Source organism: Rhinolophus ferrumequinum, chromosome 18 (assembly GCF_004115265.2).
Source record: "Rhinolophus ferrumequinum isolate MPI-CBG mRhiFer1 chromosome 18, mRhiFer1_v1.p, whole genome shotgun sequence".
Lineage (NCBI taxonomy): Eukaryota > Metazoa > Chordata > Mammalia > Chiroptera > Rhinolophidae > Rhinolophus > Rhinolophus ferrumequinum.
The window spans coordinates 16,048,753-16,073,167 of record NC_046301.1 but is presented as its reverse complement, the minus strand read 5'-3'; the positions used below and the strand labels follow the sequence as shown (position 1 = coordinate 16,073,167).

General features: G+C 38.4%; 1 protein-coding gene across 3 annotated transcripts in view; it reads left to right on the top strand.

Annotated features, from left to right (window-relative positions):
* Nucleotides 1-2,108: 2,108 nt before the first annotated feature.
* The window catches only part of CLGN (calmegin), a 45,183-nt gene continuing 22,876 nt past the window's right edge, over nucleotides 2,109-24,415 (top strand). For 2 of the 3 annotated variants that reach the window (XM_033134547.1, XM_033134545.1), the window contains exons 1-4: nucleotides 2,109-2,241; nucleotides 13,293-13,445; nucleotides 21,352-21,425; nucleotides 22,099-22,157. In XM_033134547.1, coding sequence (XP_032990438.1) covers nucleotides 13,302-13,445; nucleotides 21,352-21,425; nucleotides 22,099-22,157 — 277 coding nt within the window. In that variant the 5' untranslated portion in view covers nucleotides 2,109-2,241; nucleotides 13,293-13,301. Of the gene's footprint in view, nucleotides 2,242-2,273; nucleotides 2,391-13,292; nucleotides 13,446-21,351; nucleotides 21,426-22,098; nucleotides 22,158-24,415 lie in introns of those variants that run through there. The other variant, XM_033134546.1, reaches the window with a different exon arrangement.

Genomic DNA, 24,415 nt, shown 5'->3' with positions numbered 1-24,415 from the left:
GCTAAATCTGGGCAGGCATTTTCCCATAGAAACCATCTTCTTATGGTTTTTTTTCTTTAATTACCTTGGCATACATTTTAAAATGCTGTGTTGATATTAATAGCCAGTCAAAGGCAATGAATTATGAGGAAGTTTATATGAGCTGATAGGTTTTTGTTTTGCTGAAATTTGTTTTCTTTTTAAAAACCAGATAAAATGAGTGATTTCTTAGGAAAATACAGTTTACCAAAATTGATGTGAGAGACAGAAAGCTTAAACGAATCAATATTCATAGAAGAAATAAAGTTTTTGAAAAATAAAGCACATAGAGGCACCAGGCCTAGATGATTGCACAAGGAAATTCAGCTAAATTTTAGAAACCAGGTAGTCCCAATATTTCTGATAATGGTATAAGTATAACATGAATACCTAATCCTGATAATGATAGCACAAAAAAGAAAACCACAGACCTATACAATTTATGATGATTCATGTAAAAATCCTAAATGCAATATTAGTAAAACTCCCAAGCCACAGTAAGAAAAAAACACACCATAACCTGGTTTTTATGCCAGAGGTGCAAGAATCAGGTTAGGATTCTGTTAGGAAATTTGTTAATAGAACATACAATACTAATAGGTCTAAGGGAAAAAAAATCATAGGATTACCTTCACAGATGCTGAAAAAGCCTTTGGAAAAAAAATTCAACACCTATTTTCTATGAAAACATTAAAAATTGCAATGAGTGGATAATTCCTTAACATGACAAACTTAAGATTGCCAGAAAAATACACATATGAAAAATGTATGTACTAAAAAATTACATGAAATTAGAATCTCATTGGGTGTCCTGTGATTTAATTTGCTAGATCTGGCAATCATAGATAAAACATACATACCTCAATCCTAAAAATGGTTCTAATTTGATGGGAACACACTAGAGGCATTTACATTAGGTCAGGAACAAGGCAAGAATTTTTAGTTTTCAGCTTCATTACAAACTTTGGAAGGATCCTTCAGAAATTCTTTCCAGCAAGTCAAAGTGTATTGGTTATGGGCCACAGAATTATGTGGAATAATAAAAGTTGGAAGGAATGAAGAAAGAATGAAGAGCATAATGTTACAAAGTACCTCAGATAAAATTTGTCCTTTTTTTAACCAATGAACATTCCAGATGGTGACAGCGTCAAAAGTCTAGAGATGGTGGCCCTATTACTGATGTAGTGTGGAAAATGTTCAGTGATCTTGACGTCTAGTCAATAATTATATGTTGTACATGGATCACCATCAATCTTAGTCTGAGACTCTGTAATAGGTAGTATCACAAGTCAAATATTTTATTCCAATAAAATTGAATCGTGATTATACCAAATTCAAAGTCAAGATTTGCCATAAAAGTTGTAAAATCTGTATGATCTAACATCTAAAAAAAAAGCTTGTGATTCAATAGTACATTTACGCTATATGTTTAATTTTAGTGTGTTGGTTTAAACTACAGGTGCTGAAAGAGACAGGCTTGGATCTGAACCTATTATTTCCACATTTACTAGTCAAAGTCTCTGGCAAGTAATTATCTTCAGTTTCTTTACCTGGACTGTTGTGGTTAAATGAAATAATGACTGCAAAACCCCTAAGAACACAGTGAGCACAATAAATATTAGCAATTCTTAATAGCATTTTGGAAAGAAATAAAGTATTTATTACGTTAACATTGAAAACATCTGCATCCCACACACCCAACGAAACAGGAAACTTCGCTGCTCACTTCGCTGCTGAGAGTTCTCTTAGTAACACATAGAACTCTAGGAAAAAGCCTGGACGCTTTTCAAAAACGTGATTTACATAAAATTCAGTACCGTGTGTGCAACAGGAGGCAGAACCCCACTGTTTGCAGAGCGGGCTGGCGCTGGGCGGGAAGAAAAGCCCTAGGACGAATAACGAGGACTCCCCGCCAAGCCTGGAGCCGGGTCCACTATACCAGGGCCGACCGACGGCGCGGCGCGAGCGCCAAAGCGGGCCCAGCGGCTGCACCGCCGGGTCGCCGAGCCGCGCGCCCCCGCGGCCGTTGAGCCCCTCGGTGCAGGTGCGCGCGGCTCGCGCCTCGGGCGCAGCCTCCTCCCCGCCCCGGCCGCACGCGCACGCGCAGTGAGCAGTCGCTGCTGGGCGGCCGCGGGCGGGATTGGTCTGGTGGAGACGCGGGGACTAAGTGGCAGCGACTGGGACATCTGAGCTGCCACTGCCGAAAACAGGCCCGCCAGACAGGTGCGTGGGCAGTAGGCCACTTTCCGGCTGCCCTTTGCGCTCGGCCTGGGGTGAGGAATCGGGAGTCATTGCGCCTTCCCCCACGGCGGGGGTCCCTGGGCCGCACCCCTTTCTTTGGCGACTCGCCAGGCTGAACAGGTTGGGGCCAGGTGAGGGGGCGGATGTTGAGTTCGGGGATGGAGGTTCCGCGGGCGAGTTCTGGGGGGGCTCTCCCGACCTCGGGAGTAGGAAGGCCAGCCCTCCGCGGCGGGAGTTGGTGCCGCGTCGTGTCCGTTGGGTCCTGCGGAACACCTGTGTCCACCTGTGTCCACCTGCCGCCCTGGGGCTCGGAAGGGCCAGGTCCCCTCCCGAGCCCCGGCTGCCCCTGAGCGCGTAAGAGGCCTGCGGGAGCCGAGTCCGTTATCCAGCGGTTACCATTTCTGCCCCGTTCCACGCTCGCGCCCCGGTGCGCGCTCCGGAGGCACCGGGGTAGAGCGGGTTGGGGGTGCATCGTCGCGACGCCGCTCATCCCTCCAGCTACGTCTCCCCAAAACCAAATAGGCTGTTTACACATTCCCCGCCTCTGTAAGGGCGAAGGGACCCAACCCTGACAGCGGTGGTGACCTGTGACTCATGTCCACTCTGCACATGGGATGCCTGGAGCCCGGCATGCGCCCCTAGGGACGGAGGGAGAGGGTTGGGTTAAATCCCAGCGAAGCCCTAATTACTCAAGACTCATTATCGCCGAAAGCCTGTTTGTGATCAGACACTGGAGCTGATTTTGTTTATAGCATCTCCCCAAGCAACAGTCATTTGTTTGGGATTTAAAAGCAAATGGCAACAAAGCTGAGAAACGGGGGAGGGAAGGTAACTCGAATGGCCATGGGGAGAGGTCTCAGAAGAGAGTTAATTTTTATTGCAACTTTTTGATGCGAAAAAGCCATCAAAACCCGATCTAAGCGTAAGATTTTTGCTTGCTTTAAAATTTTTACATCACCCTACGTCGTTGCATCATTCTGGGTAGTCCTCCCTGGTTTGGTGATTGTAAGTTTGACCTCTTTTCAGTTTACAGTTTTGCCTTCACATGGAATTGGTTCAATCTTCCAGTCACATTTAGACCTCATTCCTAAATCCTTAGAACAAGGTATTCTATATTCTTTAGCAGATAAAGTTAATTATAGTGTGTGAGTGATGTACATAGATGGATCGGTAGAAATTGAACAGTGCTGTAAATTAGCCTTACTGCTTATTTTCAGTGCCTAATAAGTTTCAGTGCTCTTAAATAGAAAGCTAGAAATGCCAACTTTAGTGGCCCATTAAATCATCTAGTTTAACCCTTTCACTTGACAAATGATGAAACAGGCCAAGAGTAGTTTTAACCCCTTAAACCTTTTTAAAAATAGAACTAGAAATTTGATGCCATAGTGCCAAGTTCTGTGTATTTTCTACCATATCATTCTGTAGTTTAGTTCCTGAAGTTGCATGACAACTAAAACTTTAAATAATAATAATTTTCAAACACAGTTTTTGAGACATAAGGGTAGTCCCCAGTCAGCCATTAGAAAGGCATATCAGTTATAAGAAATAGCATATAGAAAAGCATGAATGTGTGAAATAGATCACTATTGAAGAGAGTGAAAGAAATGAGTCTTAAAGGGGTAGAATTTATGCTGAGAGTTACAGAGAACTATTAAACATTTTTGTAAACAGGTAGTGAAGTAAGACTTGTATTTTTTGCAAAACTCATGCTAGAGAGAAGGTGGAGGACAGATTTGGAGATTGGCAAGACTGGAATTGAAGAGGCAAAGTGGGAGTTTACTAAACCCTTTTCAGAAAGGATGGGTCCCTAAATTAAGGGTGTGGCGTGGGGATAGAAAGAGACATTTAAGGAATACCCAAATGCATTTAATTACCAAATGACACAGGGGATCAGTAAGAAAGAATAGTCTTAAGATAATGGTTGACTGGAGGTGCAGTTAATGGGAGAAGGGAATTACGGAGATACAAAAACAGGCTTGGAAGGAAAGACCAAGTTCAAATTAATGGAGGCTTTGGGACATCCTTGAAGATGCATGGTGATTTGAAACTAAAAAGTGAGGTGATCTCTGAGCTGTGAATAAGATTTGGGAGTCCTTTTATAGATAGCAGCCAAGAGTATACGTAATGTAAGAAAAGCCTGGAAACAGAACCCTAAGGAACAGTAATATTTACAGAAGATTAGAGAAAGTGCCCATGAAGGAGACAGAGAAAAGGAAGAGAATCAAGAATCAGAAATGGTACCCTAGAAACCAAGGGAGAAGAGGACTCCAAGGCAGTCAGCTGTAGGCAATAGGGCAGAAAAATGCTCGTGCACTTAATTCAGACTCGGTCAATAGGAGCAGTTTCAGAGAAGCTAGGAGTAAGGAATGCAGGAATAATAAAAGTGTTAGTTTTTCACTACTGCCATTATAATGACCACAAACTTATTTTCTCACAGTTTTATGGGTCAGAAGTCTGATACAGGTCACACTGAGCTAATATCAAGGTGTCAACAGGGCATCATTTCTTACTAGAAGCTCTGGGGAGACTCCACTTTGCTCATTCGGGTTGGTGTCAGAATTCAGTTTCTTGTGGTTGTAGACTGAAATTCCTGTTTCCTTGTTGACTATCAGCTGAAGGCTGTTTTCAGCTTCTAGAGACCACCCACGTTCCTTGGCTCATGACCCCCTTACCCATCTTCAAGGTCCCTATGGTGGATGGAGTCCCTCTCTTCCAATTTCTTCTGTCCATCACTCATTGACTCCCTCTTCTATTGTTAAGGGCCCATGTGAATATATTGGGCCAGTCTGGATACTCTAGGCTACTCTCCCTATTTTAGAGTCAGCTAAGTAGCAACCTTAATTCCATCTGCAAAGCCCCAAGGATTAGGGTATGGACATCATTGTTCTGTCCACTGTGGGAAGTTAGAAGTATTAACAGTTAATGACATTCTTTCTAGAAGTTTTTGTTAAGGAAAGGAGTACCTAGACATTTATATTATGTAGCATGTGATAATTATAGTTCCAATAGTAAGCCTTACTGTTTATCCTGAAGCTTTTTAGTTAGGAAATGCAAGTATCTTAAATATCCTGAAATTTGTGTCAACACTGTAAAATTTTAGTGTCATAGAAATATAAAGTAATACCGTGAAATTGTTAATTTTTATATTTTTATGTAGCCTTAAGCTGGAAAGATTTTAAAGGCCATTTAACTAACTAAATATATGCACATAAAATATAACTTGGATACACATAAAAAAAATGGGTTTTAAAATATAAAACCCACAGAAACTGGAATGTCTGTCTAAAAGATGGAACATAAGAAAATTTAACCTTGTATTGTATTTTATAAGCCTAGAACTTTAATGCCACATAGTGAGGATTAAATTATTAAACCTTTTAACTTTAGAGCCTTACTGAAAAGAATGCAGAGCTTGTAGTGAGACCTAACTTTGAGTCTTCTTCTATTTAATAACATTCTGTATTCTTGGGTAAGTTACTTATCAATCTCCCTGAGCCTAACTTTCCTTATGTATAATGGGATATTAATACCTCCACCGTAGTTCAGTAAATATTGGATTAATATGCTTGAAACACAGTAAGCACCCCAAAACAGCACTTACCCTTCCTTCTTGCTTTACTTTTCCCCTTTTAGCTCCTTTATCACATGCGGCTTCTTTTGCTTGGCCTAGGAAAATCAATCCTTTCAATCTACGCATCTCACTTTAAATGTAACTTTCTCAGGGGGGCTTTCTCTGATTCATCCCCCACGGTGTAAATTCACTTCCCCAGTTACCAACTCAGTAACTTCTTTACCTCTCCGTCAGTTATTATAGTTACATGTTATACCTGGGTTATTTCTGTAACCTCTGCTTTCCATCCTAGACTATAAGCTCTTTGAGATCAGGAGCCCAGTATGTTCTGCTAATTACTGTAAATTCAGTGTCTGACATAACGCCTGGCACATAATCGACAATCATAAATATTTGTTACATGAATGCGTGAATGATGAGTTTTATTACTTACTAGCTGGCCTCCCCTGAATTTCTAGCCATCCAGAAATGAATAAACCCCTGATGCAGCTTATTCGGAAGCATGCTAGTTTCTTCTGTGACAAAACAGCTGTATTTCAAATCGAGTCTTGCAGCGTCTTTAGAAGAAGGCTGCCTGCCTACGAGGCCACTGTCACCTGCCTCTCTACTTCGTTTGTGATTCTTCAAAGCGAGTTTTCTATGTGCTATATACGCAGATAACTACAAGAATACCTTCTAATTTTGGTAAAAATATGTCCACTTTTATTTTTGTGTTGTAGTCACACAAAACTTTTTTTTTTAATTTTTCTGTTTACTATCTTTTTAGTAAAGCAATTATGAGTTGAGTTGTTCAAATGCAGCATGCTAATAACAATATTCTGAAATAACTCACAATAAGAGATATTTTTTCATAGATGCAGAGTAAAATTGAAAAATTACTGATTTCCCCATATTAAACTAGATGATAAAATTGCAAACTTTCTAGATCATTATCTTATTTTTCTGTAGAGATGCTTTTCCTGTGTTGTTTTAACAGTGTTCTAACAAACTTTGGAAGGCCAATGTTAGAAGCATTGACATAACTATTTCTCTCTCATAAAACCATAGTTAAAGACATCTATGCTGTAGGGATTCAGTCCATAAATTCTCCTAGGCGTTAAATTCTAGAAAAGGATTTTTTTTTCTCCATGGAGCTTGTCGACTTTTATAGATAATGAATACTCCTTCATTTTATTTCTGGTTTTCCCCCAATTGCCTAGAAACCCTTTTGCAAAATTTATTGTTGCCATGCTGCTACCTAGTTGGTTGCTTAGTAACATGTATTTCCCTCCTCCCTGTAATCTTTTCCTGTCATTTATGCATTTATTCATTTATCTTGTAAACATATATCTGTTCCTATTTATCATGTACTAGCACTCTTTGGGGCACTATGAATATATAAATGACAGAGAATTCCAGCCCTTGGTGAGCTTATAGTTATGTCTGTTTTCTGTTTTGTAAGTTGCCCCCATGCTATTATTTTGGTACCATGTAGAGATAGTATAAATTCTAAATAAATAAGTAAATGTATCATTATGATGTTTATGTAAACATTTTGAAAATTATGCTATTTAGTCAGTTTTAACATTAGTGTGTACCTATAGTTTTAAAACCCAGTTTAGATTTGGTTTATTCTTTCTGTAATTAGTACAACCCAATAATTTTTCCCCATATTCCCATATTCAGGATTTCAGTTCTGATCATTTCATTAATCTCAGACTTTCAGTAGTTTATCACTTTTATAGGATTAGATTCAGGCTCCTCGGAATGCTTTGTGGTGCTTTGTTGCCCAAATTGCCAGAATATTGTATTTTCAATTATTATTTCTGCTGTTAGGGTTCAAGTTTTTTGCTGTGTTTCTTGAGGTATTTTCATAGTTTTTAGGTCCTTCTGATTTAGAAAAGGATACCCAGCTTTAGTCACCAGTATGCATTAGTTAAGATAGTTTTCAAATAGAAAATTGAAAAGCCCTCAGAGGCCTACCGTAGTTTCTGGTTGCTGGTACTCCTGAGGAGTGGGGGGCTGTGATGGGAAATTAATTGTATGTGTCAAATGAACCACAGGGTGTCCAGCTGTTTGGTCAAACATTATTCTCGGTATTATGGGAGGGTGTTTGGGGATGAGATTAATATTTGACTGGCAGACTGAGTAAAGCAGATTGCCCTCCCCAGTGTAGGTGGGTCTCATCCAATCAGTTGAAGGCCTGAATAGAACAAAAAGTCTGATCCTCCAGTGAGGAAGAGAGTTCTCCTCCTGCCTGACTGTTTAGCTGGGACTTCAGTCTTTTTCTGCCTTTGGACTCGAACTCAAACATTGGCTCTTCCTGGGTCTTGAACCTGCTGGCTTTCGGACTGGAATTTATACCACTGGCTCTCCTGGCTCTCAGGCCTTCAGACTCCGACTAGAACTGCATTGTTAGCTTTCCTGGGTCTTACTTAACTCCTCTTCACCTGAGTCACACCTAACTCCAAGGAAAATATAATCAGTTATGTCCCCTGGAAAACGAAAAAATAGCATGGTGATCAGCTAGCAATCTCTCCCATACTTTACAATAAATATTGGGTGTCCTATGATTGTGTTTTTTCCTTCTTTTAGTGCTCTAGCTACCTTTGATGTGGACTTGAGCTTTACTTCAATACCAATAAATGAAGTGCACTTTATAATTTATGATTTGGGGCTGGCAGTGGTGATTCAGGAGGGCTTTTAAATGATGTTGGTGAAATTTTTTGAGGTAAATCAGGCTGCTTGGTCTTGGTTTCAAAGGTTGGGGAGAATGGTATCTCATACTTGGACAAAGTTACTTAAACTTCAACTTGTTATTAGATCAGCCCAGAAGCAGTGCAGAGACCATACATGAGGTCAGAGATACATGCAAATGGATGTAACATGAAGGCACAAATGATATTTGGTGATTTCAGCAACCTGTATGGAGTAAGGAATACATAAAAAGCGCAGAACCTTGGGCTTACTATCTTTTATAGATTTGTAAGGAGGGAAGGGGGCAGCATCAACACTAAATGTTATACCTTATAACATATAAACAATTCTTGCTGAACTAAAACTACATAACTTAGGAAAACCATATAGATCAATATGGAAAGAGAGGACTTGAAACAATATTATAGACCATTTTGACCTAATAGACGTATATAGAGCACTCCACCTAACAAGAGCAGAAGGAAAAACTAATACCAATTAATTCGAAGAAGTATTAATAACAATATTTCTCAAACTCTTCCAAAAATTTAAGGAGGAGGGAATACTTTCAAACTCATTCTATGAAGGCAGTATTACCCTGAAACAAAAGCCAGACAAAAACACTACAGGGAAACTACAGACCAATCTCCGTAATGAATAGTGTTGCAAAAATCCTTAACAGTTAAAAGGGTTATACCCCATGATCAATTGGGATTTATTCCTTGAATGCAAGGATGGTTCAACATACAAAAATCAATCAGTATAACACATCACATTACGAGAATGGAGGCAAAAACCCCACAATTTTCTCAGTTGATGCAGAAACAGCATTTGACACGATAGAAACTGTCTCAGTATAATAAGGGCCATGTATGAAAAGCCAACAGCTAACACCATACACAATGGTGAAAGACTAAAAGCTTTTCCTCTAGGATCTGGTAAGGAAACAAGGGTGCATGCTTTTGTCACTTCTGTTCAACATAATAGAGGTCTTCCCCACTATCCAAAAGTAGATTGTTCCCATGAAAACTTTTGCAAGTCAAAATGGCATAAAGCGAAGAGTATCACCCACTTTTGGAAAGTGGGGGGTACCTGTAACTGGAAGTCCCAGCCAGAGCAATTAGGCAAGAAAAAGAAATAAAATACATCCAAATTGAAAAGGAAGAAGTAAAATGATCTCTAGTCACAGATAACATCATCTTATATGTAGAAAAACCCAAAGATTCCACCAAAAATGACCCCAAACCGTGTTATAAGTAAAAGGAATGGTGGTTGCCAGGGGCTTTGAGAGGTGGAAGTGAGGGAGTTGTTGTTTAATAAGTATAATTTTAGTTTTGCAAGATGGAAAGAGTTCTGGAGATGGTTGTATAACAGTGTGAATGTACTTAACACTGCTGAACTGAATAGTTAAAATAGGTTTAAATGGTAACTTTTATGTTATGTGTATCCTTCCACAATTAAAAGCAATTTTTTAAACTGCACAAATTAGTTACTTCAAAGCTCTAGTGCAGGCCAGGTAGTACCTTCCTTCTTCCTTTAAGAAATGATGTATGAGAAACCTCACAGTTTTGTTTGTAGTTTGATGACATGTTGGCACCATAATGTGATAACCTTTCAAGTAATACTATGAACTTCATGATGTTATTCTGCACTGTTAGCTGGTACTTCATCGAATAATGATAGAACACTGAAGATTTAAGCAGAAACCATTAGGTCTATATTTCTAATTTTTTAAAAAAAGGAATAAATAGCAACAATAACCTTGGGCTATATCATTTTTCTTAATGGTGACTATTATCCTGTAGAACGGCATTGTCTGCAGAATGATTTGTGACCCCTGGCAGTTTATTTTTAAGCATGTCATTTGTATAGTAAGGTAGATATGGCCATTTCTGGGTAAATATCTTCAGAGCGTCATACTACTACTAATCTAAATTTTGGAAAGGTTTATAATAATCTAAATTTTCAAGAGGTTTGAAAATATATGCTGTTACCATTTTGTGATTTCTTTCCATTGCTTTATCAGTATACGAGGTAGCATGGTATATTGATGTAAAGTTTCTGGATTCTAATCTTGTTTCACATTTCTAATGATGTGAATTTGACCAAGTTTGTAAATCTTTCTGATTTCAGCTTGTAGATTGGAAGTAATAATACCTATCGTATTCATTTCCTGGGCTGCAAAGATTACATTACCTGGAGTAGGGTTCAGAGAGCCTTGCCTACTTGGCTCCCCCTTAATTCTTCCCCGACACCCAGTACACCAGAGCTCAAACAAAGCACTAAGAACATATTTTTTTTAACAGCTTAATTAAGAAACTAAAGTGTGTGTTCATTTGGAAGGAGAAGATATGAGTCTATAAAGTGATGTGCATTATTAGAGTTCATTATTACTACTACTATTTCATGCATTTCTATTTTACAAATGTTATTGATAGTCAGGCAAAACACCTTTTACTACATTAATCATGGAAGGCTCTTAAATTTTTAGAACAATGAAGTTTCTTAAGGGTATTAACAATAAGCGATTTTCAGATGTATTCATTCCTGTGCCTATAAGGGAAAAAGACAAAACAAAACTCTCCCTGTTGGTATTGAGTCACCGTACTCTCTTTTAGTTATTTCCTGTGCCAGCCACACCTTTTTTATGGTTCAAAGAGCTCAAACTCTTATAATAAATGACAGCATGCGCCATTTTTTTGTGTTGTCTTTGTCCATAAAAATAGTGGCATTAACATACCTCTTAATATAGAATGTTCATATTATGTAGATGGGCGTTGATTTTCAAAAAACATGCATTTTCATGCTTTTCAACTTTAGAGTTGTAGCTGGTGAACTTTGAAGAAACCAAGGCCCACATATCACGTAAAGTTTTGGTCTCATTAAAAAAGGTTCTAATCAGTTGAGCTAACTGCATGGGGGAGAAAAGATTTTTATAATCTGATGTTTCTTTTTTAGAAAGAGCTTTACTGCAGCATTATTTGCACACCTTCAAGTTCACCTAATTAATGTCAGTGAATTTTAATATACTTACAGATTATGCAGCCATTACCATATTCCAATTTTAGAACGTTTTCATCACCCCCCCCATAAAAAACCCCTTTGTTCCCAGTCTTTTCCCTAACCAATCACTAATCTATTCCATTTCTATGGCTTTCCCTGTTTCTTTTAAATGGGATCATACAATATGTGGTCTTTATTACTGGCTTGTTTCCCTCAGTGCCATGTTTATGACGATGCATCTAACTGGTAACACTGTATCAGTACCTCCATTCTGCCGTATTGCTAAGTGATACTGCATTGTATGGGTATTTTACATCTTGTTTATCCATGCATCAGTTCATAGACATTTGGGTTGGCTTTTGGTTATTGAGAAAAATATTTCTTTCATTTATATTCACGTTTTTGTGTGGACATCTGTTTTCATTTCTTTTGGGTAGACACCAAGTAGTAGAATTGCTGGGTCATATGGTAACTAGTTTTAACTTTTGAAGAACTGCCATACTATTTTCCAAAGCTGTTGCGTTGTTTCACGTTCCCACCAGCAGTGTATGAAGGTTCCAATTTCTCCACACCCTCCCAACACTTGTTGTAGTCTTCTTTTTGGTTAGAGCCATTCTGGTGAGTGTAGAATGCTATTTTGTGAATCCCATGTTTCTAAAGCAGAACTATAGGTATGTTCTGGAGGATTTAAGAGTTCTCTCTAAGAATTACTTTTTTTTCTTTTAAACACTTTATTTAAGTGTGTTTTTCCAGGACCCATCAGCTCCAAGGCAAGTAGTAGTTTCAATGTGGGGATCAAACTAGCAACCTTGCTGTTAACAGCACTGCACTTTAATAATAATAATAATTAATAATAATAATATTAAAAGAGTGCCGCGCTCTAACCAACTGAGCTAACCTGCCACCCTCTAAGAATTACTTTTTTAAAAAATTTCATATTGATGGTAACTTTGAAAAAAAAGTAATAGAACTATATTCTGATTCATCTGGATGACTGATCACATTATAACTGAAGACTGCCACACTATTTTGGTATCCACATTTACTTGGTTCCATTGGCACCAAGAAATAAAACTTGAATTTTAACATACTAATGGGAATAAAGAAGGACATAATTATATAAATCATGTATTTCTACCAAGACTCAACCAAATTGTGTTTGGCTGCTTCTCCTCTCAATTAATGCTGTGAGGAACAGCATTGTTTTGCAGTGTTTGAATAGAGAAATGGTTAGATAATTGAGTTGTCACAGTATTGTAGGAATGATAAATGCAAAAGAACTTTATCATAGCAGCCAACCTGGTTGCAGTAAGCCTGATATTTGTTTGGTTTTTAAGCTGTTATTTGATTTCAGCAAAAGACTATTACATTAAATTTTGATAAAATTTTTTAAAGTTTTTTTTAAAGTTTATGTAAAGTGCATTTTTATTTTACAATTATAAAATTTCCAATTGCGTGTTTATATATACTTAAGCAACATTGTAGTAAAAAAGTAACTTAAGCAAACATTTAGGAATCATCCTTTTTTCTTTCCTTTAATGGGGTCTGCATATTATTTTTGTAATCACTGTTTTCTGTATCTTTAGTTTTCGTGCAATCGCTCTTTGTCCTGTGAGATTTAAAGTTTGTATTTTCAGTTGTTCAAAGCATAATTTATTTTCTTAATGATTTGTTTTAAAAGCCACCCTGGAATACTGGAGGTATTAAGGAGAAATTATTTCTTTGTAAGTATACTTACACATTTTTCACAACTTTATTTTCACTGATAACTTTTAATTCACAGATAATCAATATGTATTTCCAAGGCTATTGGCTATGTTTGGGTCTTCTATTCGTCTCAGTTAATGCAGAATTTATGGATGATGGTGTTGAGGTGGAAGAATTGGGTGAAAATTCAGAAGACATTGATACTAATGAAGGTGAACTCTCCTCAGAGGTAAGGTTATTGAGAAATGGGTTGTAAATTATCCCTTTACATGATACATAGGAGTGACTCATCTCTTAAGATTTATTTCAGTCCTAATAGTCTTCATTTCCTAAGTAAATAGAAAAGCACTGCTTTTTGCCAACCAGTTGTTACTTGTGTTTTAGAATGCCCATGCACTACAGAAATTTGTGCATGATACTTAGCATGGCTTTATTACCAAATAAATACAGAGAAGGTTTTTACTGTCAAAATAGGAGTTCATCACTGGCTGAAGAGGACTAAGTTCTTCTAGCTAAGAGAAGGGTTTTCAGTCTTATTTCTGACACTGCCAGCTCTCCTCAGAAAGAAGGAAAGGTAGCATAATTTGCAGTTCTCCTAGAAGTAAAGTAACTATTTCTTTGAGGGAAGACAGTGCTAAGTAGGAGGATGAATTAGGAAGGGAAATGTTGATGAAGTAGGCAGTTAGTAAAAGCTCAATTCTGTTTCTGTCTCAGCATTAAGATGTGTTATGAGGTTGTGACTAACAGGAGTCTGAGAAACTACAGAGAGTTTTGTACATCTTGATAATCCATAAAAGCGTTCTTACTGTGGAATACTCTTATTTAAAATTAGGACAATCAGAATTTTTTTTCAGAAATATTGTTGATGGTGGGAAAGCATTAATTGTATTGTGCTAGCTACTGCTTAAACGGCCAAGGAGAATAATATATAGATGTTTTGGATTCTTTGCCTCACTTTCTTTTAGAGATTTTTTTTATTTGCAAATGCAAGTGTTCAGCTATTTAAGGTTAATATTCATTCTCCTGTTAAAATTTAAGCTCCACAAGCACATTCTTTTAAAGCCTGGTTCTGTGAACCACAGAAAGTAAGTGACCAAAGTGCTGATGACTGAGTTAGATACAAGTACTACAGGGATGTTTGGAGGTTAATGTTTCAAATGTCCTGGCAGACACCTACCACTCAACTCAATTTGGTGATCATTTCAAAAGATGATATAGGAAATAGGAAAGAACAATTTTGATTTTTCACCCTTTTGATTTTAGAGCATGAGTAATCTGGATATGGTAAAGTACGATAAAGTATAAATAAAGGGCAAAACAAACTGCTGGTGATTTAAATTGTGATTGGACAGAAGACGGAAACCTCTTGTGACACTAATGCCATTTTCCACTTTGTCAATCCATAAAAATGTAGAGAACAGTAAAGGTATAATTCAGTAAACTTCATAGGAGATTGGCAATTTTAGTAGGAGAATCTTGACCCTGTCAATAATTATATGAAATTTTGTTTAATTACTGATTTTCCTCCCTTTAACAGACAGGAAATGTTGTACTATCAGGGCAGGGTAGGGTGTGACGAGCCAGCCGTCACAAATCGATCAGTACCTGACAAGGGGAGTGGGAATGAAAAAGAGACACTCACACAAATGATGATGCGGCCGGTCTTCAGTGATCCTGAAGCACCGTCTTTATTTACTACCACCGTTTATATACCCTTTGAGTACGTGCAGTTTAACAATCACGAGTGTATATTATCTCACAGAAAGTAAATTTTTAACTTCTACCCAGAAACTTACAAAATCACTAAAGAACTCCCCAAAAGCAATTATCCCATGACAGAGTCTATCCATTATCCTGATAGCCATCAGTGATCTGTGTCCGAGAAACTGGCCGTTCCCACCACATACCTCAGCAGTGTGCAAGCACCCTCCAGGTGCAGGCAAGACAATGCCTCAGGAGCAGAAACAAGTTAATCATAAACTGAGCCAGTTCTCAAAGTTCCAAAGCATCAAGAAATCATGGCTCCCCACATCTCCCCCTTTTTTATTTGATTGAAGCAAAATCTAAACAGCAGAAAAAGCAAGGCGACGGCGCCTGTCTTAGGCGTCACAGGATGTCCTTATCAACTTGCCCGTCTCTGGCGCCTGTATTGTATAATACAAGCCCTGTCTTAGGTGTTGAAAGGCTCCTCAGGACTTACCCGTCTTTGGCTAACCCGTCCCTTCAAAGCTCAAGGGGGAGAAGGGTTTAAGGCTTTGTCTTAAGTTCCAGGTGATGAATGTCAGCACGCAAATCCAACATTCTATTGATGAAGGCTCTAATGAGGATAGGGAGCAGGCACAGAATCACACAGACACAGATGCCCAATGTAAGAAATACTAAAACAGAATGAAGGAGACCGGGCACAGAAGGCATAACATTTCTGAGAACATCAACAAATTCAGAAGCAGTTTGGGCAGCATCAAATTTCAAGGGCTCAGCTTCCTTCATATTTTTGATCTCCTCATGAAGCCGGAGCATATCTAGAAATACATTAGCATTATGCCAAATCCCTTGAAGATGCAAACGGACCCGATTCCAATCATACTGACTTTGATTATACTTTTTAGAAGTGACACAAATCCAATGATATTCCGGATGGCACTCCAAATGAGATTTAACTTTCATACCTTGAATTACATCTCCCATATACTGAACCGTATCATAGAGGGCATTGACCTTTTGTTCCAACTTTACATCAATATCTTCTTGAGTCCCTAAAGCCAAAGTAACATTTTTAGTAAGAGTATTAACATAATGAGCATTTTGAATGGTTTGAGATAGGGCTACAGCTGCAGTAGCAGCAGTGGCAATGATAGTAACCAATGCCATAATTCCTGCTATTAAGAGCCCAATGAATCGTTTTTGTCTACTCAAAGCATACTCAATCTCTTTAAAAATCTGTAAACTTCTTTCTGCATACCAGGGTCCAGCGATATTAACAGGAAGCATAACAAAAGAAGGTTGCTTAAGTACCATAACTTGAGTTCCTAACGGCACCCACAAAATACAATTTGTTAAAGAACAATTATTACAAGATGCATGAAATTGATTTCCTACAAAATACACATTAATATTTCCAATCAACAAGGCATAAGGAGAAGGAACACAAGCAGATACATTAACAGTTTTTTAGACCAGTCTCTAGTTCCGTCTTGTAAATCAGTCACCTGACTGCAGGGAGTGCCTGATTTACAAAACTTTCCAAATGTTGTTTCATGTGTCCATCAGAAGGCAATTCTAGGGCGTGAGTATCATTGACATAAACTGGAATCTCAGGACCTTCCCATACAGCAGGGTGGAGGATTGGTGGATCAGGTACATACCAATACGTCTGGTCTTCTTCTGCATTGCTGAGGGTCATCAATGTCATCAGCAAATAGAGGGTCCACATGTCGCACCAATCGTTCTGGCAGCCACCGAGGGCCTTCTGCATCCTGTGGAAAAACACAAACATGCCCTCGGCCCCATATGAGGACTGGATCTGGGCCTTGCCAAGAGCCTGTAAGTGAGTCTTTCCATTTGACCAAAGCCTGAGTGGCAGTAGAAGGATGCCAAAAGCGCTCTGCAGCACTCTTACCATGGGCATCCAAGGTCAAAAAATGTTGAATAAAGAGAGAATGAGACAGGTAATTATGGGGCGTCAGGGGCTATAACTCCCCCTTTTTTATTTTTTGTAAAATGACTTTTAATGTGCCATGAGTGCGTTCAACAATCCCTTGTCCTTGGGGATTGTAAGGAATGCCAGTAACATGATTAATTGAAAATTGCTGGCAAAATAAAGCAAATTTCTTGCTGGTGTAGCCGGAGCCATTATCTGTTTTAAGTTTTTTAGGAGTGCCAATCATGGCAAAAGCAGCAAGACAGTGTCTGATAACATGAGACGTAGCTTCTCCTGATTGACCAGAAGTAATTACAAAGCCAGAGAACGTGTCTATAGAGACATGGACGTATTTTAATTTCCCAAATTCAGGTATATGAGTCACATCCGTCTGCCACAGATCATTGGGACGCAAGCCCCGAGGGTTAACTCCATAATGAGGCACAGGCTGTAAATGTGAACAGTCAGGACATTGCTTTACAATCTGGCGTGCTGCTTCTCTGGGGATCTTATACTGTAATCTTAGGCTCTGGCTGTTTTGATGGTGGAGGCTATGAGCCTTTTGTGCTTTTTCTATTTGAGTTAAGGCAATAAGCTGCGTGGCAGAATCTGCAATTTGATTGCCTGCTGCTAAAGGGCCTGGAAGACTAGAGTGAGCTCTAATATGGCCAATATAAAATTTTTTACAGCGCAGCTGAATGGCTTGTTGTATCTGAAGAAATAAATCCTGAATAACAGGATTACTGGTATTAATAAACGGTACTGTTTCTAAATTTTTGACTGCACGAACCACATAATGGCTGTCAGAGAATAAATTAAAAGACTGGGAAGCAAAATCAAGCAACACCATATGAACTGCTCGAAGCTCAACTATTTGAGCTGAAGCTGGAGGTGTCTGGATCTTTTTAATTTGTTTATTGAGTGCATAAACAGCGACACCATTGTTAGATCCATCAGTAAAGACATTTGGTACCGCAGGAAGAGGAGCATGTGACACAATTGAAGGAAAAATTGGATCATGATGTTGAAAAACTGAAGCAATTTATGCTTAGGATAATGATTATCTAAAGTTCCTGCAAAATGAGCCAAGGCGATGGGAAAACTGTCTGTAAACTGCATCAAGCCTTGAATCTGTGTTTTTGTAAAAGGAACAACAATCAAATCTGGCTCTTTCCCATAATATTTTCGAGCTTCCAAACGGCTTTCTTGAATTAAGCTGGCCACAAATTCATGATATGGAGTGAGATTCCTTTGAGCTGTTACATGAAGATGTATCCATCTAAGTGGCCCTTCTTGCCATAACACCGCTGTAGGTGTGTGTTTGGTCTCTAAAATATAGGCATGCAAAGGCTTAGAGTAATCTAAGAAAGAGACATGCTGTTGCTGAATAGCTTTCTCAACCTTAGAGAGAGCTTCTCTTGCAGGCTCAGTAAGAGACCTAGGGGAAGTTGGATCAGAGTCCCCTTTTAGAATCTCAAACAGTGGTTTTAGATCTCCAGTAGTTAAACCCAAAGAAGGGCGCAGCCAATTTAATGTCTCCCAACAGTTTTTGAAAATCATTAAGAGATTTAAGATGATCATTTCTAAGCTCTATTTTTTGTGGAGCAAAATATTGAGCAAACAACTGAAATCCCAAATAAGAATAAAGCTCACTTCTCTGTACTTTTTCAGGTGCAATAATAAGACCCGAGGCCTGAGGGTTCTCTTTCATATTTACAAAGCAAGCTAACAACACCCCCCCCCTTCCTTCTTACAGGCCAACAAAATGTTATCCATATAATGAATGATGTAAACAGAAGGAAACTGTTTTTTGGTGTTATTAATTGCTTTACTAACAAACTTCTGACACAAGGTGGGGCTATTTGCCATGCCTTGAGGGCTCTTGGAAATTTGAACTAAGAACACTAAAAGCAATTTTTTTACAATCTTTTTGATTTTTTTTTTTAATTACAAAAATGGGCGAATTCTAGGGTGAAGTAGATTCAATTATATGGCCTTTATCAAGCTGTTTTTGTACTAAAAAGTTAACGGGAAGGCTGGGAATCAAACCCAGGCCTCCCGCATGGCAGGCGAGAATTTTACCACTGAGCCACCAATGCTTCACTAGTCAGAGTACCTAAAATTGCCATTGTAAAAGGGGCAATAGGACCGTACTGTGTGCAAGCTTCTTTCAACTCTTTTACTTGTTTCCACTGAAAAGGTCTCCATTTCCTGACTTGATTTCCTGCCTGATCAGTTCTTTCAAAAAGAGGATATACGCCAAAATGTCCTGTAGATTCCCCCTGCTTATGGGCCTCCTCACAAGCTAATTGAAGAGGAGAGCGTACAAATGAGTCTGATCCTGGTTTAACATATCCTGGCGGGGGGGTCTTTACCCCGAGGATCCCACTGATCTCTTAAAAAAATCTGGGGACCCAGAGGACAATTTTTTTTACCCACAGCAACTTTGAGCTCGACTAATTGTCCCTGAATCATCTTTATCTGGTCTGTAAGTGTAAATATAGGATTTACAAACCGCCTGCTTTTAGGAGCTGCAGCCACTATTAAATCTTTCTGATCTTGAGGGTTTAAATCTTCCCAGTGTTTATCTGGAGGTTTCTGACTAACAGGCTCTTTATTATGCTTAGCAAGTCCCTCTGCATATCTGACTCTCTCCCCCTCCTCTTTCTCCTCCGGAGAGGCGGCAGATAAAAGAGTTTTCTGGGCGTAATCAGCCCCCTCCCTTTCTCCTAGCTCTTCCAGTGAAGCGGCGAAAGGAAGCATTTCTTCATTCCCTGCCTGTTTTACTTTTTCGAGCTTACATCCTTCCCTTTTGAGATCTAAACAATCTCTGATTAATGTCCACAATCCAAATGTTTCCACCGGGACCCGCTGCGGTCCATGGACAGTATAATAATCTTGTAGTCTTTCCCCAACCTTTTCCCAGGTTTCCAGGCTGACAGTACCTTCATCTGGAAACCACGGGCAAACTTCTCTCACAAATTCTAAAAATTTATCTAATTGTTCTCTGCTCACCCTGCTGCCACGGGCGGCGAGTAATCTCTTAAGTCCTCTGACATATAGGTCCTTGCTGCTAGCGTGACCCATTTCCTTTTCCCAAACTCGGCCCTTCTTTCACACAAAGAAATCAATCAGATGCCCGTCTGGCCGTGCCCCTCTCCGGACCAAATCTGTCTTAACAAAAGGTGTTTCGGTATAAACCCCCGAACTGGTGGGACGAATCCCAATCGCTGTTATGCCATATGACAGAACCGGAACCTCAGATTAGGGCCCAAACAAGCTCCGTAACACGAAGTCGTGGAGCTACCATTCACTCACACACTCATTCGACCGAGGGGACCGTGTCTCACTCACCGCGCATCCAATGAAATAAGCTCCTCAGTATGAGCCGGGCCCTAGCCACGCGGTGTTCCTCACTGTTACCCCTATATTCAGGTCCCTGTTCGGGCGCCAAGTGTGACGAGCCAGCCGTCACAAATCGATCAGTACCTGACAAGGGGAGTGGGCATGAAAAAGAGACACTCACACAAATGATGATGCGGCCGGTCTTCAGTGATCCTGAAGCACCGTCTTTATTTACTACCACCGTTTATATACCCTTTGAGTACGTGCAGTTTAACAATCACGAGTGTGCATTACCTCACAGAAAGTAAATTTTTAACTTCTACCCAGAAACTTACAAAATCACTAAAGAACTCCCCAAAAGCAATTATCCCATGACAGAGTCTATCCATTATCCTGATAGCCATCAGTGATCTGTGTCCGAGAAACTGGCCGTTCCCACTACATACCTCAGCAGTGTGCAAGCACCCTCCAGGTGCAGGCAAGACAATGCCTCAGGAGCAGAAACAAGTTAATCATAAACTGAGCCAGTTCTCAAAGTTCCAAAGCATCAAGAAATCATGGCTCCCCACAGTAGGGACAGTGAAAATAGCAGAAGTACTTCTGCATCCTTTTCTCTAAAGGCTGAGGGAAGAAATCTCATAATTAATCATACAAATAAAATCACAAAGGCTGGTTCAGAAAGGTCCCATATTGATCTGTTACCTTAGGCAAAATTTAATCATTCATCATTCATTTTGAACTAGCCTACATGCTCACTTAGTTTTTCATCTTATATGTTTTGATCATGCTATTTCTTTTGCTTCTAATGATTTTTTTTATCCCCAAATATTGTCACCTGTTATAATCCTTTTAAGGCCATGTTAACTGAATCATTAGGTCTCTAATGACTTCTTTCCATTCCTTCTGTGTTAAAAGGAATCAGTGTATCTTCTGTTTGCACATACAGTATATTTTTTCCATTATCTTCTTATATTCTCTTGTATCTTATCACCGCTAGGATACAAAGTTTTGAGGTCAGAGACCATATTACCTTATATCTATATTACCTATATATCCATTACATACATATTCAGTTCTTAGCTAGTGGGATTATTTAATTAAAATATTTGTGAAGATGAATAACTTTAGATTTTTTAAAATTATCTTCTAGATTAAATATAAGACACCTCAACCTGTAGGAGAAGTATATTTTACAGAAACTTTTGATAGTGGAAAGTTGGCTGGGTGAGTATTCATTCAAGAGAATGTTTCTCTTGATTTGATTAGCTTTTTTGAAGTTATTGGTTATTGGCCTGTAAAAATTGCCTCTACTGTGGAACTGTAAAAACTGTTAAAGTGCTTTATTTGACAGTGTAAACTAGTACCTTAACACATTTTTGTTGCTGATAGAAATGATTAATTTGAATAGTTATGCATTTTTATAAAGAAAATAAACAAATTAAGTATGAATGCAAAGTGAAATTTATAACATTTCTTCATCCCTTAGGACAGATGTTAATAATCTAATTTCACATGACAAATTCAAGGTAGTGTTCCATTCTAAATAATGGTAAAACAATAAAAGTTATTACTTATTGATTGTTATATGCCAGACACTATCCTAAGTAATCTACCTATCAGGGAAGTATTAATACTATCTTTACCTCATTTTATAGGTGAGGAAACTGAGGCTTAGTGTATTTTACCTATGATCATATAGCTACTAAATTGCAGATTCCAAATTGGATTTAACTGTATAGCCTTACAGAATTATGTATAGGTGTCCTTATTTAGTATTTATTTTTTAATGTGAAGTGGCTATTGGGTAATCTTTTTTTGTTGTTGTTTCTAATATGCATTATATCTATAAATTGCTGGTTTTATTTTTAATAATATACATTTGCTTTCACCTTTATAGGTGGGTCTTATCAAAAGCAAAGAAAGATGATACAAACGTGGAGATTTCTATATATGATGGTAAAATATTTATTTAAATATTCAATATAACCAATATGACCCAAAGTTCACTAGCTTTTGCGATGATATTTCTATTAAACATATGTATGTATATACTATGTGTATATATATATGTGTGTGTGTAAGTACACACACACACACACACACACACACACACACACACACACGGCTTGAGGCCCCATCCTGCCTTACAGTGGAATGTTCAGTCTTTTATCTTGTCTATTTCTGGAAGTCCCTGAGTAATCCATTCTTAAGCCATCATCCAGTTTTCTAACTGTCAAGAGTTGAATTTTCACTCCACTGCAGTTAGTTGTTGCATTTCCCAAAGCAGTATTTCCCAGCCTATGCTTGTCTCTGCTGTTTCATCTCAAGCATTGGCACACCTAGATCAAGTTATAGCTTATGGCAATATTCTCCTAGCAAGTACAAAACAGGATAATTTATAAGGGCTACAAAATATGTCTTCATTATCATAGGATCTCTGACAGAATTATATCCAGGCTTAGCTGTAGAAAGAAATGTCCTATATGCCAGAGTCGTCATTTCTTCTCCAACAGGACTTTCCTGGAGTATGACAAAAGAATTTCTTCTTCCTTCTAGTCTAAAACCAGCTTCGTCAATTGTTATATTCTAAAGCAAGATCAGCCTCTTCTCAAAGTGACCGATAGTGGGAATTTCCTCTCTCAGATGACCTCATACCCATAAAGCTGGGACCTCACACTCAGACCCCAACAGGCAGTTACATGAGAACAGCAACAGAACAGATAACAGTATGTGTAGGATGTCAGCCGTCTACTTCCTTTTCGTAGTTTGTTTTAGTGTGAGATACAGGTTACACCTGCGTGTCTTCCTTTGCAGTGTCCTCTTCTCCATCTCAGCAAATCCTGTGTTCTTGTATATGTATTCATATAATCCAAAAAGAACTCTGCCATATGCACAGAACAAGCAGGACTGTATTCACTCTAAATCCATTAGAGAAAAGAGTCATTTCCCCAAAGCAACTGCAAGTCTGCAGGGATATGGTGCTGCTGTAAATATACCCTCAGAAATACACATTATCACACAGCACGCTGGGCTTAAAACGTTTATGTTTAGGTTACTTTACATTTTTTTTAAGAACATTGGGTAGATATTTGCTTCACATTTGCATGTTAAAAGAATGTGTTGATGGAGTTTCCCTAAAATTAAAATGTGGTCTATCTTATGAGTGAGTTCAAGTTTCTATTTGTTGCTGGACAAAAATGCCTTTCAGTGTTTAAGTGAGTTTTTTCTTCAGCTTAAAATTAAAACTCAAACAAGCAAGCAAAAAACAAACTTCTTAGCACCCAGGTTTAGTCTGTAGTCTTATTAAACAAATATTCACGAATATAATATTCTGGCATATTCGATTTAGTGTTGTTTCTGGCTGGCTTTTTACAGTTTTTTGGAAGCAAATTTGAAAAGCAGAAAGTTCCTTCAAGTTCCAGCTCCTGGATGTCCTAGCATTGGCAGTGTGGTTTACATGGTGGGAGTTGAGACCAGGACCAGATCTCTATGCAGGAATATTTAGTATTGACAGTAGTTAATGGCGGCTTCTGTCAGACGTCATTTCAGTAAGACTCATTCCCATCTTTTCAGGACTAAGCAAATCTGCATGAATCGTTATGTGCTGGGGTACAGGGTTTGCATTGGGAGTAACTTACCTAAATTTTTCAGTGTAAGTTATTAATAAAAGCACTAATATGTTTTATTAATATCAGTTCTTTAAGTGACCGACTTTCAGGATGTCTTATTAGATCATATAAATTGTTTTTTGAAATTTTATTTACATCGGAATTTATGTTACCTGGTATTGCCCAAATTTGGGTAAATGATCAGTTAATAGGAAGTTATTGAAGTTGGGAAAAACCTCTTGTCCTTGAGGAATAATTACCGTGTCACAAATTTTCTAAAATTAAAGTGCTAGGTGGTACTTTTTTCATAGCTGATATGTATTGCAAAATTACAAACAAGGCAACATAGTTTTAAAAATTCTTTACTATAAATGTCCTGAAAATCCTAAAGATGAAGTTGTTACTTCTTAAAAAAAGACCTTTTTTGTTTGGTCAAACCACAGGTTAATAATGATAATAATGCAATTTATCATCAGTGTGAGAGAGAAACATCAAATAAACTCATCTTTTTTAGAAAAGTATAGCATAATGAAATTAGAAGGGGAAAAGGAAAAAGAAACCTGAAAACTTTTAAAAATGCATTTTTAAAAGCCCAATAAAGTCTGC